We start from the raw sequence: 15,784 nt of genomic DNA, 5'->3' as shown, positions 1-15,784 counted from the left end.
GAGAACAAAGAGTAAGGGACGAAGGGAGCGGCGCTTACGATATGGCTTCCACCATGGCCAGTCCCATCATGATGGAGCAGGCGGCGTGGTCCTCGCGGTAGTCCGGCAGCCCACAGATACAGTAATAGCAGTCTCCGAGGATCTTGATGCGCAGCTGGTGGTGTTTCTGAGAGAGCAGGGGGAAGCACAACCTGTGACCTCCACATGGTAATGGCTGGGAGAGAGGCTCCTACCTACATCTCTGGGCTACCCCCCTCTATGCTCTGCCAGCCCTTGTGTCTGCCTGGCCTCTCCCTGCACCTCCTTCCACACTGCCCCTGGAGCCAGGGTCTCTCCGCTCACGTACACCCAAATCCTTCCATCTCCACCCTGAAGGAAACACCCCAGCCCCACACTTTCCGCCCAGCAGTCCAGCACTGTTCTGTGAATATCCCAGTGCTGCCAACTCTCATGATTTTGTCAGGAATCTCAAAATAATTATTGTTTCCCGTAAAGCCCCAGCTCCTGGAGTCAGGGGGATGTGTGATGACTTCAGCCTTCGTTCTTACAGAAAAATTAAGTTTCTAACCCTTGTGGCTGTGGAGAAAGCTTCCAAATGTGACCCCAGGGCTCCCTAAAGGCTCAAAAAGCAGAAGGCAAATAAAAAGAACACCAAATCTCTTATTTTTACACAATCTCATGAGTTTAAAGCCAATTGTGTGATTTCTGGTGAGCCTGACTCAGGATTTTTGAACATTTGGGGTTGGCAATGCTGATCTCCTACCTCGTCAGCAACATTGGTCGTTGCCTGCCCTTCTCCACTGTTTGGGAAAGGCACTGACCTGCCCCCAGGCCGCGCTATGCACAGGGGCTGGGGGCAGACCTGCCCCCAGGCTGCACTGCTCTGACTTGATTCAGCTCATCACGAGGTTACAGTGACTGGCTTTAGTGTGTTATGAATTCCCCGTGCTCCCTGTGGCAGGGGCTGGGCTAACTATCTGTGGTGTTCTGGGCAACGCACAACACATACACAGGCAAACTTCTGCTCCTAGTTACCCCAGTGTAAAAGCAAGTGCCAGTCTGGATTCACAAGGGTGAAATTGGGTCTCTGGTTTTCCTCCTTCCACTTCCTCTTTCAGCACTGCTCTCCTCTCTCCGAATTCCTTTGTTACTGACCTCGCCAACTCTCCCTCCTCCTCTGTCTCTCTCCTGTTCCCCCTTTTGCTCCCCTTCCCGGTAACTGACTCAGAATTTCGGTTAGGTTGAAATGAAATGAAAATGCCTCTCCCTTTATGGTTAATGTGGCTTTCCTCCGTCTCCCCTTCCCACTCTGCTGCTTGACATGCTTCACACCCACAGTGCTTTCCCATGCAGCAGCAGGCGCAGAGTTTGACCTGAGTCCAAGGACACTCAACCCCAGGCCATGCAGAAGTAAACTCATTTTCCATTCCTCTCCCTCCTCCAAGGATAAGGGTAGCGGGCAGTTCTCCCGGCCGCAAGGCACAGCTCAGTGCTGCTGGGAAAACAGCCCCGCCGGGGCTGCAGGGCTAGATTCTCAGTTACACTCAGGGGGGCAAGCATGGAGGGGCTAAGGTAACTTTTAGCCACCGCTGCACTCCCTGTATTCTGGGGCCATGAAGGGCCCTGCCCAGCCTGCAGTGTAACTTAGAGCAGCCTCCGGGCAGTCAGCTTCCCTGGCCTCTAGGGAACAGCGAATGGCCATGGTACACTGCACTCCAGACACAGCCCTGATCTGCTGGGAGCAGGGCTAGTGAGGGGCCCTTACGCCAGCTCTGCACTGGCGAGGGAGCCTTTTGCACCCACTTTAAGGCCCCTTTTTGCAGTCTGTGTGACACTATTGAGGGTGAGGCCTGTGGGTGTCAGGCACCTCGGGGAGGGCACTTCTCCCTGTGCAGGCAGGGCCGGGCTGCTCCTGGCGCTCACTTTAGGGCTAGTACTCCACAGGCTGAACCTTTCCTTGGTCTCAGGGCTGCAGTGGCAGCCCAGGGGCCCCCTATTTATCCCCCAAACCGACAAAGTCCAGGCAGCCGCGGTGCCCCTCCACTCAGCAGGCCTTCCGCTTGCCCTGGAGGAGTCAGAGGGGAGTTCAGTCTCCAAGGCTCATTCAGCCCTTGGCCTTTACACAGAGGCCACCGCCGCCACGGGGGCTAATGGTGTCCAGAGCGGTGGCAGTTTTCGCTATGCAAACCCCTGGCCACAGGGAACTTGGCTCAGACCCACCAAACCCACTACACGTAACCCAGCTAACAGCCATCGTGTGGCAGCAAGGTTCACCCACCGCCAGGTGGAGCCTGAGGTGACCAGGTGCAAGGCCTAGGCCTCACCTCTTGGTGAGCCTCACTCTGCACGGGGATGGGCAGACGTGACCCCCTCTGGAGCTCACCCGCACAGCTCCTCCCGTGGGCAAGGAGCGAAGCCTGCTTACTCTGCCACCACAGCATTCCCAGACCCTGCTGAGCCCCGGGGAGACTCGGGTGGCAGAGAAGCTGTGACCTCCTGCGAGGCTTGCGTTTGCTGCGGAGCCGGTTGTGAACCAGAGCGTCCAGACTGACAGGCGCTGCGTGGGCGTACGTACCGCTGCCAGTTTGTCGAAGCGGGCAAAGAGCTCATTCAGCAGCTTCACCAGCTCATGGGCGCTGCAGGAGGATGACAGCTGGGTGAAGCCAACTATGTCAGCAAAGAGGATGCTGGGAGAAGAAGAGAACACAAGCCAGAAAACATGAGTTGGTTTCACAGAGTCCAAGGCCAGAAGGAAGACCATAGTGATCATCTAGTCTGACCCCCTGTGTAGCACAGGCCAGAGAACTGCCCCCAGATAATTCCTAGAGGAGATCTGCTAGAAAAGCAGCCAGTCCTGGTTTACAAATTGCCAGTGACAGAGAATCCACCATGACCCTTGGGAAATTGTGACAATGGGACTATCGCCCAGAGCCGGCCTCCACTCAGGAACAATGGAGACCTCCCCGCTCCTCCTGTAGCCATCCAGCTGCCCACAGGGAGACTTGCCAGTCTGGTGTAATTGGGTCAGTGGCAGCACCATATAGATGACAGGGCTGTAATGGCCACTCAGAGGAATGCGGAAAAACCAGAATCTGAGGCAGTAGCGATGCTGAAGACCTAGTAGATTTGAGGCAGTCCAGGGTAGGATTTTTCCCTGCAGTTTATTCTCCACCGCTTTCTTACTGTGAAATATCCCACTCTGTTCTCCTCATGCCAAGGAATCTTGGGGCTTTCCCAGGAACATAAGAACTGCCCTAGTGGATCAGACAAGCTTCATCTAGTCCAGTGGCTCTGAAACTTTTTTACTGGTGACCCCTTTCACATAGCAAGTCTCTGAGTGCGACCCCCCTTATAAATTAAAAACACTTTTAAATATATTTATCACTATTACAAATGCTGGAAGAAAGCAGGGTTTGGGGTGGAGGTTGACAGCTCGCGACCCCCCATCTAACAACCTCGCAATCCCCTGAGGAGTCCCAACCCCCAGTTTGAGAACCCCTGATCTAGTCCATTATCCTCTCTCTGACACTGCCCTGCACCAGCTGCTTCAGACGAAGGTGCAAGAAACCCCACCAGGGATGATAATGGAATCACCTCCTCGGCGGGTGGGGGGGGGGATTTCTTCCTGACCCCTGGCACTTGGCAGTTGGTGCATGCCCTGAAGCATGAGAGTTTATATACCTGCTTACACATTTTTTTCCCATCCTATCAACTGTGAATTTTCTCATTGTCCTCAAATGTCTGGTCTTTTTTGGAATCCTACTAAGCTCGTGTTCTCGGTGATACCTTGAGGCGGTGAGTTCCACTGGTTAATCATACATTGCATAAGACAGCCAGCTCCTTTATCAGCTTTAAGCCAGCTGCCTTTCAAATTCATTGAACGCCCCTTTGTTCTTGCATTACGGCTGAGTGCCCAATATACCTCCTCTACCCCATTCATTATTTCATCTATGTAACAGGGTGGGCTGCCCCTTTAAAGGCCAGGGAGCCTGGGGCCCTCCAGCCCTGTTCTGAGGCAGAGCCCCAGTGACTGCCTGATGAACACCTGATTGCCATAAAGCTGACAGAGCTCAGGGGGGCGGGAGAGCTACAGGCAGGAGGTTTCAGAGTAGCAGCCGTGTTAGTCTGTATTCGCAAAAAGAAAAGGAGTACTTGTGGCACCTTAGAGACTAACCAATTTATTTGAGCATGAGCTTTCGTGAGCTACAGCTCACTTCATCGGATGCAGGCTGGCTCTGGTGGCAGGGCCTGGAGCAGGGGGACTCCCAGGCAGATAGCCTCTAGACTAGGAGGACAGGGGCAGGACTGCCTGGTGGAGTAAGACTCTGGCACAGCTGCTGGGCCAGGAAAAAGGACCTGGTTTAGCAGTTGGGTTTATGCTGAACTGCTTATTTGGGGGTTTTGCTGAAGATTCTTGCTGCCACGGATCCATGGAGCCTTGAGAGAAAGGGCCTGATCCAGACTTTGTGTGTGATGATATCAGTCCTTCTTGGGCTGGAGAGACCAGTCAGCAACCTCAGTGTACCCCGGTCATGTCCCTCCTTACTCGTCTCCTCTCCCAATCACAACATCCCAGTCCTTCCCGTCACTCCTCAGCCGGACATCTGCCCAGGCCCCTAATCATACTTGTTGCCCATCTCTGAATTCCCTCTGTTTCTGCTCTGTCCTCCTTTGGCAGAGGGGGTGACCAGAACCGGACACAGTGCAGCAGGGGTGCATACCCCACTGCTTTACAGAATGGCATCAAAAGAGCCTCGGTCTTATCTTTCATCCCACTCTTTGTGCAGCCGAACATCTCGTGTGCCTTGTGACACTGAGCCCTGGACTCTATGGAGTCCAGGTTTTTCCCCTGCGTGGTTGCAATTAATGTAACCCCCCAGACAAGCACATAGGTCATTCATATTATTCCTTCCAATGCACATTTTTCATCACTGAATTGAGTGTAGATAAGGTGACCGTGATAAAAGTGATGTCTCACATGGAGATCCACCCTCTACCCATGGAGCAAGGCATGTCCTTTACCTGACATTCTCATGGCGGTACATGTACATGGTGTTAAACTGCTGCATCTCTTTCTGGCTCGGGTCCTTCTTCATGTCCTTTAGCATCTCATCTGCCACATGCTTGGGCAGGATGGAAAGCATCAGCCGTTCCTGAGGTGGAGGGAAGAGGATGAGGATAATCAGAGCTCAGGGCAGATCAAAGCAAAGCCCTGTAGGCTCAGCAGGTGTCAGGACAGGGCTGCCAGCCAAGCGGATTCATTTAGACTCGTAGCCACAACAGAAATCCCCAGCCGGCATAATTGGCCGGCATAATGCACTCACACAGATCAAGCCAGCCCAAGCAGTTGTGACTAGCTGCACCTCTGGGATGGGCAGTGTGCCTTGTGGCAAGGCCCAGATGTGCCAGTCTGCTGCTGTGATAAAGACCCATAGTAATAATATACCCACTAGCACTTTTCAGCAGCAGATCTCAATGTGCTTTACAATGGAGGTCAGCACCATTATCCCCATTTTACACATGGGGAAACTGAGGCCCAGAACAGGAAGTGACTTGCCCAAGGAGAGCCAACAGGCCAGTGGCAGAGTCAGGAATAGACCCAAGGTCTCCTGAGCCCCAGTGCAGTGCTCTGTCCACTAGAGACTAGACCCCCACTGACGCAGTGAAAATGAGCAGGGCAGCAGGAAGAGTGTGTGTTTGGGGGAACTGGACACGAACCAGGCTCCACCGCTTAACGCACAGCAGCATAAAAGCTCACACACTGTCCAGCTCCTCCTGCTTTACCTCATGGCATTGGCACTGTACACTCCCTGCGTCCGCACCCTCAGGCCAAATCCCGAAGTCCTGATTCAGCTGCTAGTCTGGCGAGACCCCTCCCCACTTGCTCCTGCTGCAGTGAATGGCAACCCCCCACCCTCGATCTCAACAGGTACAAGGTCAGGCCTACTGACTCCAATGGCAATTGACCCTGGGTTTTGGCTCTCCTTGAGGAAATGCCGTGCTGGGCCACGACCGCCCGCTCGCTCATTTATACCCCTCCAGCCAAGCTGCTGGCAATGGGAATTAACATTAACATGGCGTGATGCTCTGTTCCCCTCTAGCGGTGTCCGCTACTGCCTCCAGTCCAACAAACTTCGGTTTTTAGTGCAAGCCACCCTGGATTCAGGCTACTCCTGGCCCTTGGCCACCTGGAGATTTCCACACCCTCCAGCAAATCTCAGGCTAAGCCAGCTTTCTGGCTGCTTTTGTGTTGCCACATACATGCAAAGCAGCAGGAGCCAGGATCTGGCCCGAGGTCCCTGCCCCAGAGATCTCACGCCCAAGTACCACATTACGAGGTGCGGTGACTAGCAGGAACTCCATCCTGCCTTGCTAGGGGGGCTCATTTTGTGACATGCCCTAGCAGACAAGGGGAAATGAATTGAAGCCACAAGCTCCTTTTGGTCCAGGCTCATCGCCAGGCTGACAAAGAGGCAGTGTGTTATCTCCTGAGCTGCAGCCCTTGCTAATCCTAGCAGAAACAGCCTCTTGACAGTAATCTCCTGCCCAGGGACACCGGATGCAGTTTCAAAGCCAGAATTCCACTCTGGTCACACCCCGTGGCTGGAACTCCAAAGAGTGCCAGACATGTGGGCAGGTTTACATTTCAGCCACTAAGGGAGCGATCTCTGGCAGGCAAGAGGGAGGAAGTAGGACGGACCATGGTCACGAACAGCTTTCCAGCCAACCTAACCCTTGGCACCGGCTACAGAAACACAGGAACTTCCATCACTGAACCATGAAGGAAGCCACAGGCTAGAGGAAGATGGGTTTAGCCTCTATCAGGATGGGTTACAAGACACAAAGATTTAGCGCTTTGGCTGGGGGGAGGAGCTGTCATCTGATGAAGAATTGATTGCTTTGGGAATTGTAGTTGGTGGATGGGGGCGTTTTATGACACATCAGCAATGCTGTTATTAATATTTTGCTGATATATTACAGTGGTGTCTAAAGGCACCTGTCAGGGATCAAGGCCCCACTGTGCTGCGCACTGTACACACGTGGAATAAAAAGATAGTCCCTGCCCCAAAAGCTTGCAGTTTAATTTAAAGCCTTAAAATTAGGAAGGATGTTTCATGGTAAAGGCATTAGACTCAGAGCTCTTACACAGACTCACTGTGTGACCTCGGTCAAGTCACTTAGGGTATGTCTACACTGGGTCTGTGGGACCCAGGCTTGTGGACTTGGGGTTTCCTACCCTGGGCTTGAGCATCCACAGTGCATTGTATACCTGGGTCTCATAGCCTTGCTAATGTGTCCACACTGCACTACACAGACCTTCTGACTCAGGTCTGTGGCTTGAGCTGTGTCCACACTGCAGGAGGAGAGAGCTTCAACCTGTGTCAGAGCGGGACTTGGGATCTGACCCATTCCCCTATCAGAAGCCTAGGAGCTGAGTGCTGACTGACCCAAGTGAGTCAGAGTTTATGTGTGGATGGAAGTGGGGCTTGGACTCAAGCCTGAGTCAGAACCCAGGTGTAATGTGCAGTGTAGACAGACCCATTATCTCTCTGTGCCTAAGTGACTCACCTGTAAAAAGGGGATAACAACACTTCATTTCTCCCATGCTTTCTCTGTTTAGATTGTAAGCTGTTCAGGGCTGTCTCTGATTAGGGAACCTAGCACAATGGACCCCGGATATGTAAATGTATTTGAGACTTCTGAATACTGAGCTGAATATATCCTCACCTGGGATGAACATGGCCGACTGTGCAACACTGGGCGCTCAGTCAACCAACCAAACTGATAAGAGATGTTGGAAACACCTGCTACAACCGATCAGATCAATGGACCCTCCAGTAGGGATGGGTGGATTGAATAGCTTGCTGCGTCATCTGAATATTGGCCACATTCTGCAGCCCGCACCCCTGTCTGCTGATGCCAGTAGCTTTACCCATCTCACCCGCAACAGACGCCCCACAGCGCCATAGGATATCAGGGCGTATGCGGCATCCGGCATCTCAGCCCGAGCTCCGTTCAAAGCTCAGCGGGACCCAGCAGAGAGTTTCTGAGTCCAGCTGGTGCAGGGATGGGCAGGAGCCAACTGCCCTGCCATGCGAAACAGAGGAGAGCAGTTACATGATGTCACCCAGGAAAGCAGCCCCTCCCTTTCTCCCCGCAGTGGACCAGACGGGAAATTCAAAGAACTGCCCAGAACCAACCACGGTCAATCCAGGTAGAGCTAACAGGAGCATGGAGCCTCTGCTATGTACTACCAGGGACTGAAGAGCCAGCACACCGTACACACGTACTTGACTATCAAGGATGCTGCCAAGCCACTGACTCTGACTGAGTGGCCAAAGCAATCTCTACAGGCAGCTGGTGCACAGGGAAGCTCCTCAATGCAGGGCACCATGGGGCGTTCAGAGGTTAAAAGCTCTACCTCCATAATAGACCGCTCAGGTCCTCAGCACGGGCAATGCATCCAGATCAGGCAGGTTCACTTCTGTCAGAGATTCTCGGAAACCAGGGGTGTCTCACGATTTGGTCTCTCCTGGAACACACCATCTTGCAGGGGCAACGGCACAGCTTCTCCTTACGGTCCTTTGTCGAGTCCAGTTTCAAATGCCTCCAGTAATGGGGCTTCTATCGCTTTCCTCTGGAGAAGATTCCAGTCCCTAGTATTATTATTTGCACTCCAAAATCCGGGCTCTATTGTGGTAGGTGCTGTACAGACACTCAGTGAAAGACAATGCCTGCTCCCAAGACCTTACAGTATGAAGAGACAAAAGGTGGAGGAAGAAGGAATTTGCTTCACATCACGTCAGTGACTGAGCCAGGAATAGAACCTACATATCCTGGCTCCTAGTCCACTGGCCTAGCCATTAGACCACACAGCCTGTCTGCATCAAGTCCTGTGTCAAATCAGACTGTGAGCTTTTGTGTGCAGGGAGCATGTGCATCGTATCTGCTCTGAGAAGTGTTTCGCTCACCTCCGGACGCTGCAAATAATCATACTATAAGGTGACTATACTAGCAGATTTCCGTCACAGAGACATCAGGGACCAGACTGGACATGTGCATGAAAGCAGCTCCCAGCATCCAGTTTTGGAAGCCGCTCCTGGAGTTTTTTATTATGTTTTTTGCCAGAAGGAGCTAATTTTAGATGGAATTAGCGAATCTATTTTCAAATCCGGTTGACATTTTGGTGTGTGACGTGTCGCATTTAGCCCAGTGACCCACATACTCCGAGCAATTATTGCCGCCACAAGATGGCATCTGGTTAGACAAAAGGAGGGGTGCACAGGTGCTAAAGTGATGGGCACAAAGGCAAAGCTCCTCCTACCATGTCTTGGAGAGACCCCTCTAGGGGTGGATTGGGAGCTAATTCTCCAGACTCATTCAATCAGTAGCTTCTCTGCTTAGCTCACAAGGGGGCCAGTTGTGATGGGTGTTTGCGTGTTATAGTTACATGTGCAATAGAAACTAGATTAAGAATACCCAGCCCATTCCACAGCCACCTGAGGGGAAGGTATTTGGGTCCCTACTACCTTGGGTGGGGTTTGATCCTGTGTCCTAGGCATGAAAGCCCAAGCTCAGTAGCCAGAACCAGCTGTTTCTCTAACGTGGAGGAGTCCTGCCCAGCTTAGCGCCTCCCTGTTATTTCCTAACTGTATCTGGATTGTTGAATCACTGAGAAAATCATCCTCATTAAAACCTCAGCAGCTGAGAATGATCAAATTAACCCCACTGCATCCTCTGCAACTTACTCCCAGCGAGCCCACACGCTGTGGCAAACAGCCCCAGAGTGAGCTCCCCCAGGGCTCGCAGGCTGCCAGCTTCACCGCTCATAGCCACCTGGGTCAGCAGCTCTCTGGGCCTGACGCTGATCGCAGTCACAGCGATGTGGGGGAGGAGCAGCACCTGGGCAGACCATGGAATGACACCAGGGTGTGAGAGGAGCGTCCAGCCCTTCACGTAGTGCTTGGAGTCTGCTCAAAATACTTATTCATAACAGACAACCCTGGCCTGAAACAACGCGCTCCTGGGCACTTAAACGTCATTGCATGGAAGGTTTAGGAAGCTGCAGTCGTCCAGCCATGTGCTGATACAACCAAGCAGAGGCTCATCCCAGCTGGTCAGCAACAGGGATGGAACCCAAGACCTTCTGCATCAAAAGTACAAGACCCCACTGCTTGAGACAAAGGCGTAATTCTACAGCCTGCAATTAAGAGTTGTTATGACCTCTGGGGCCACCCACAAGAGGGAGGGCTGTTCAAATGCAGTACATCTGAGTGCCATACCAATTCTCAAGTTTAAATGGATTAAAAGCTGGCTAACTGCTAGGTCTCAAAATGTCACTGTAAAGAGGGAATCCTCATGGAAGGGGTGTGTTTCTAGTGGGGTCCCTATGCTATTTAACATTTTTATCAGCGACCAGGAAGAAAACATAAAATCTCCACTGATAAAGTTTTCAGACGACACAACATTGGAGGAGTGCTAAGTAATGAAGAAGACAGGTCACTGATTCAGAGCAATCTGGATCTGTAAGCTGGGAGCAAGAAAATAATATGTGTTTTAATATAGCCAAATGTAAATATGTCCCTCTAGGAACAAAGACTGCAGGCCATACTTTCGTGATGGGGGACTCTATCCTAGGAAGCAGTGACTCAGAAAAAGATTTAGGGCTCATGGTGGATAATCAGCTGAACATGAGCTCCCAGGGTGACGCTATAGCCAAAAGAGCTAATGTGATCTTGGGATACATAAACAGGGGGATCTTGAGTAGTAGAGAGGTTACTTTGCACTGTTGTGACTGCTGCTGAAATACTGTGTCCAGTTCTGGTGTCCACAGTTCAAGAAAGATGTTGATAAATTGGAGAGGGTTCAGAGAAGAGCCAAGAGAGTGACTGAAGGATTAAAAAACCTGCCTTAACAGGCTCAAAGAGCTCAATCTAATTAGCTTAACAAAGAGAAGGTTAAGGGGTGACTTGATCACAGTCTCTAAATACCTAGGAACAAATATTTCACAATGGGCTCTTCAATCTAGTAGAGAAAGGCATCACACGATCCAATGGCTGGAAGCTGAAGCTAGACAAATTCAGACTGGAAATAAAGCGTCCATTTTTACGAGTGAGGGTAATTAGCCATTGGAACAATTTACCAAGGGCCATGGTGGATTCTCCATTGCCGACAATTTTTCAGTTTCTGGGGAAGGTCTCTGGCCTCTGGTGTAACGGAGGTCAGATTAGATGATCAAACTGGTCCCTTCTGACCTTGGAATCTATGATACACCAAAGTGCTGTGATGCTGTGGTTAAGGTGATTTAGTAGCAGTGTCAGTGTTAGTAATCACAGTTACCTGGACCCTTCTGGGCCTGTGGGGTTCCTTCATATTTCAGTTGTTGTGTGAAGAAGAGACATAATGCAGAGCTGAGTGCACGCCAAGGGCAATCCATTCTCATGCATCATGGTGGAAGATGGTGGACTGGTGGGGTCAGGAAGGAATTTCCCCTCCCCACTATGTACAGCATGGCACAACTAACCAGGCGCATTATGGGGGAGGGAGAGGGGAAAGGGCTGGGTTTCCTCTGAAGCATCCTCAGTGCATGAGGCAGGCTACAGGACTAGCTGGACCAATGGTCTGATCCAGAAGGGCAGCTTCTATCTGACTTCCTAGCTCACTACCATCCCTCTGCTTGGACATCAATTCATCCATAAGACTGGGCTGCAGCTCCCTGGGGTGAGACGTCACACTGAAGTCCCAGCCACCTGTGACCATTAAATAAGTCAGGGAGTTTTTTGCAAGAATAAGGGTGTTAGTCCTGGCCAAATTCCAGCGGGGGGGACCATGTGCTAGCTCCCTAAAATCTCCCCGGCAGCTTCTGTTGGTGACAGTGGACTGGTTCTCCACTGCCTTGCCCTTTGTGTACGCATATGTGCACCCGCGTAAAGTGAGTATCAACAGCTACCAAACCACCATGGACTGCAGGGACGTCACACTCCTTCTGCTTAGGTGTGAATGACGACACAAGCCGTGGAGAATCGAGCCTCATATTCTCCTTCTCTTCCTGTCCTAAACTGCTGCACCACGTTATACAGTGGGCTGCCCCATAGCGGTGGATGGCTGCGAAACACTTTGTGATCTATGAATAAACCCTACTATAAAGGTGTGAAGTATGGTTATTATGTATGTATGATCACTGGGCCAAGATGTCGTGGTACACCCTGGTGACTCAAAGCAGCCATACAGCTGCAAAGCATTTGGATCATCCCAATTAATCTGTTCTTTTACCTCCAGGTCTCCTTATGACCCACCTTGTGTAATCAGTACACGTGCTATTGCTGAGTTGTAGTTACTGGAGGTGTATTATGTGTTGATTTACAGCACATTCTAGCAAACAGCCGTAGTAAATAGTCGAATGATGTCATATAGGATATTGTACATATATTTCTTCCTGGAAACTAAAGCTGGCTAAAAATAATTTAGTTATCTATAAAAACAGACCAGCAGTTGGGCTGTTAATTGTGACTTCTTCGAAGTAAAATTTACCAGCTGTAGAGCTGGATTTTTTAAAAAGGAGCTGAGTAATTTTATTACCACTAATAACAGCTGCAGCTATGCAGAGCTGAGAGCACTCAAAGGGCAATCCAATCTCATGCATCAGGCCGGAAGATGGTGGACTGGTGGGGTCAGGAAGATTTTTCCCCTCCCCACTGCATACAGCATTGCACAACTAGCCAGGTGCATTATGGGGGTGAGGGGGAAGAAGAAGGGGCTGGGTTTCCTCTGAAGCCTCCTCAGTGCATGAGGCAGGATACAGGACTAGCTGGACTGATGGTCTAATCCAGAACGGCAGCTTCTATCTGACTTCCTAGCCCACTGCCATCCTTCTGCTAGGACACCAATTCATCCATAAGAGCCCGATATTGAAACTGAGCCAAGGCATGCTTCACAAGGTAAGAGAACTGGGTGGTTCCCAGCTCTGAAGAGGCTGCACAGGGTTAAATAAACAACTCTCCCACCACAACCCTGCACTCTGCAGACCACAGCTCCACAGCGGTTCTTACCACACTGCAGGGTGGACACAGATACATGCATTAATAGGCCAGAAGGGACCATTGGGATCATCTGGTCTGAACTCATGTATAACAGAGGACAGAGACCTTCCCCTAAACAACTCCTACTTGAACTCAAGCATATCAGTTAGAAAAACACCCAGTCATGATTTTAAAATGGCCCGTGATAGAGAATTCATCACAACCCTTAGTAAATTGTTCTATTGGTCAATTATCCCCACTGTTAAATATGTCAGGTTTCAGAGTAACAGCCGTGTTAGTCTGTATTCGCAAAAAGAAAAGGAGGACTTGTGGCACCTTAGAGACTAACCAATTTATTTGAGCATAAGCTTTCGTGAGCTACAGCATCTGATGAAGTGAGCTGTAGCTCACAAAAGCTTATGCTCAAATAAATTGGTTAGTCTCTAAGGTGCCACAAGTCCTCCTTTTCTTTTTGTTAAATATGTGTGCCTTCTGGTCTGAATTTGTTTAGCTTCAACTTCCAGCTATTGGATCTTCTTATACCTTTGTCTGCTAGACTGAAGAGCCCTTTATTCAGAGGTGAAAGTAAGCCAGTAGGGTCCGGTACGGCGTACCAGCAAGAGACAGTACGCCATGCTGGACTGGACCAGCTTCACCAGGCTGGCGATTTAAAGGGCCCAGGGCTCCCCGCAGTGGCCAGAGCCCCGGGCCCTTTAAATCGCCGCCCGAGCCCCGCTGCCGGAGCCCCAGGGTAGTGGCAGCAGGGTTCTGGCGGTGATTTAAAGGGCCAGGGGCTCCGCCACGGTAATGGCGGCCGGAGCCCTGGGCCCTTTAAATCGCCCTGAGCCCCAGGGCTCCCAGCTGCCTCTGCAGCTGGTAGCTCCGGGCGTGATTTAAAGGCCCGGGTATTTAAAGGCCCTGCCTCTTCCGGTTGAGGCCAGGCCCCCTGCTCAGGACTCCGGTGTACCGGTAAGTCCTTTAAGTTACTTTCACCCCTGCCTTTATTATCATATATTTGTTCTCTGTGGGTACTTATAGAGTGGGATCAAGTTACCCCTTAACCTTCTCTTTGTTAAGCTAAATCGATTGAGCTCCTTGAGTCTATCACTCTGAGACATGTTTTCTGATCCTTTAATCATTCACGTAGCTCTTCTCTGAACCCTCTCCAACTTATCAACACCCTTCTTGAATTATGGACACCAGAACTGGTCACAGGATTTCAGTACCAGTCACACCAATGTCAAATTCAGAGGTAATATAACCTCTCTACTTCTATTCAAGATTCCCGTTTATGAATCTAAAGATCGCATTAGCACTTTTGGCCACTGTGTCACAGCGGGAGTGCATGTTCAGCTGATTATCTGCCACGATCCCCAAATCTTTCTCAGAGTCACTGCTTCCTGGGATAGTATAAGTATGGCCTACAATCTCTCTATGTTAAAAGGCATATTGTTTGCTGGTGTCCAGCTTACGTAGCAATCCAGATCATTTTATGTCAGTCCCCTGTCCTCTTCGTTATTTACCAGTCCCCTAATCTTTTTGTCATCTGCGAACTTTATCGGTGATGATTTGATGTTTTCTTCCAGACCACTGATAAAAACATTAAATAGCTTGGGCCCAAGACCCAATCCCTGCAGGGCCTCACTCAAACCTGCGCGATGATTCCACATTTACAATGACATTTTGGGGTGTGGCAGGGGCATAGCCAGGGAATCCACAACTACAAACAAAGTCTCCCTGGAAGCGGGACTTGCAGAGGCTGTTTGTGCTCCTGAAGTCGACAGGATTGTGTCTCCCTGCCTCCCCGTCCATGTCATCCAGCACCACACTCATCTACTCGGGCTTTGGGACAGAGGCAGGGCATGACCAGGAAGCAGGAGACTGAAAATCTTGGGGCGCAAACGCAGGTGCAGAAAGATTTGCTTGGAAAGGTCTGGAAATGGGGCTGTGAGCTGGGCTGCCAGCTAGAGCCTGTGATTATGGGCAGCTCAGGCTGGGGATGAGAGGAGAGAGGAGGGTTTGGGGTTTTTTAAAATCAGTCTCCTGGATTATCACCAACTTTCTGGCCCACTAAAAGAGCCACAACATCCTCAAAATGACACTGGCGCTGCAAAGCCGCTCGGGGCAATCTGCGATTCTCTGGCACGCTCCCTCATGGGGGCAGAGCCATAGGCAAGGGAGTGCAATCTGGCAGGGAGGGATGGTTTTTCACTCTGTACTGACAGGAGCAGCGCCTGGTGCATTTCAAACCCCCTCCGTTCATTTCCTTTGGCTTCCTGTAATTTGCCTTGTATGTCAAATTGTGTCACTATGGCAACCTGTTTCCATGACAGCAAATGACAAACTTCTCCACTGCCAGTTGCCCCTGCTGGCTTCCTATGTCGTGCAACAGCAAACACCCAGACAGGGGAAACAAACATCCCCCCATCTCCCAGAAGAATTCAGGGGGAGCCTTCCTTCTGCTATCCAACAGTCCCGCCTTTGCTCCACCACACCGTGCTGGCTAGAATAACAGAGCTGGGATGCAGGCTGGGAGCAGTGGCACCTGGGAAGAAGAAATCTATGACTTGTTACGCACTGCCAATGGCGTTGGCCCAGCACAAGATACAGATTGTCTCTCTATCCCCGCTTCATCCTGGAAGCTGAACCAAGGCAGGTGGGCTCTGGCTATGGGCTACCAGGACTTTCACCCCCAAGACACTGGTTCAAAGCCAGGTCAGATCAACAGTGACTGAATGATTCTGACTCTTGGGTATGCTAGGGCA

At 51.0% G+C, this 15,784-nt stretch overlaps 1 protein-coding gene across 2 annotated transcripts in view; it reads right to left on the bottom strand.

The window, feature by feature from the left end:
* Positions 1–15,784, bottom strand: part of ADCY3 (adenylate cyclase 3) — a 92,417-nt gene that overhangs the window by 22,906 nt on the left and 53,727 nt on the right. For both annotated transcript variants that reach the window (XM_027829189.3, XM_027829190.3), the window contains exons 3-5: positions 5,023–5,153; positions 2,576–2,687; positions 39–166 (exon numbers count right to left, since the gene is read on the bottom strand). In XM_027829189.3, the coding sequence (XP_027684990.2) occupies positions 39–166; positions 2,576–2,687; positions 5,023–5,153 (371 nt within the window). The remainder of the gene's footprint in view (positions 1–38; positions 167–2,575; positions 2,688–5,022; positions 5,154–15,784) is intronic.

This window comes from Chelonia mydas, chromosome 3, assembly GCF_015237465.2.
Source record: "Chelonia mydas isolate rCheMyd1 chromosome 3, rCheMyd1.pri.v2, whole genome shotgun sequence".
Lineage (NCBI taxonomy): Eukaryota > Metazoa > Chordata > Testudines > Cheloniidae > Chelonia > Chelonia mydas.
Note: the sequence above shows the minus strand (reverse complement) of the source record. Positions and strands in the feature narration are given on the sequence as shown.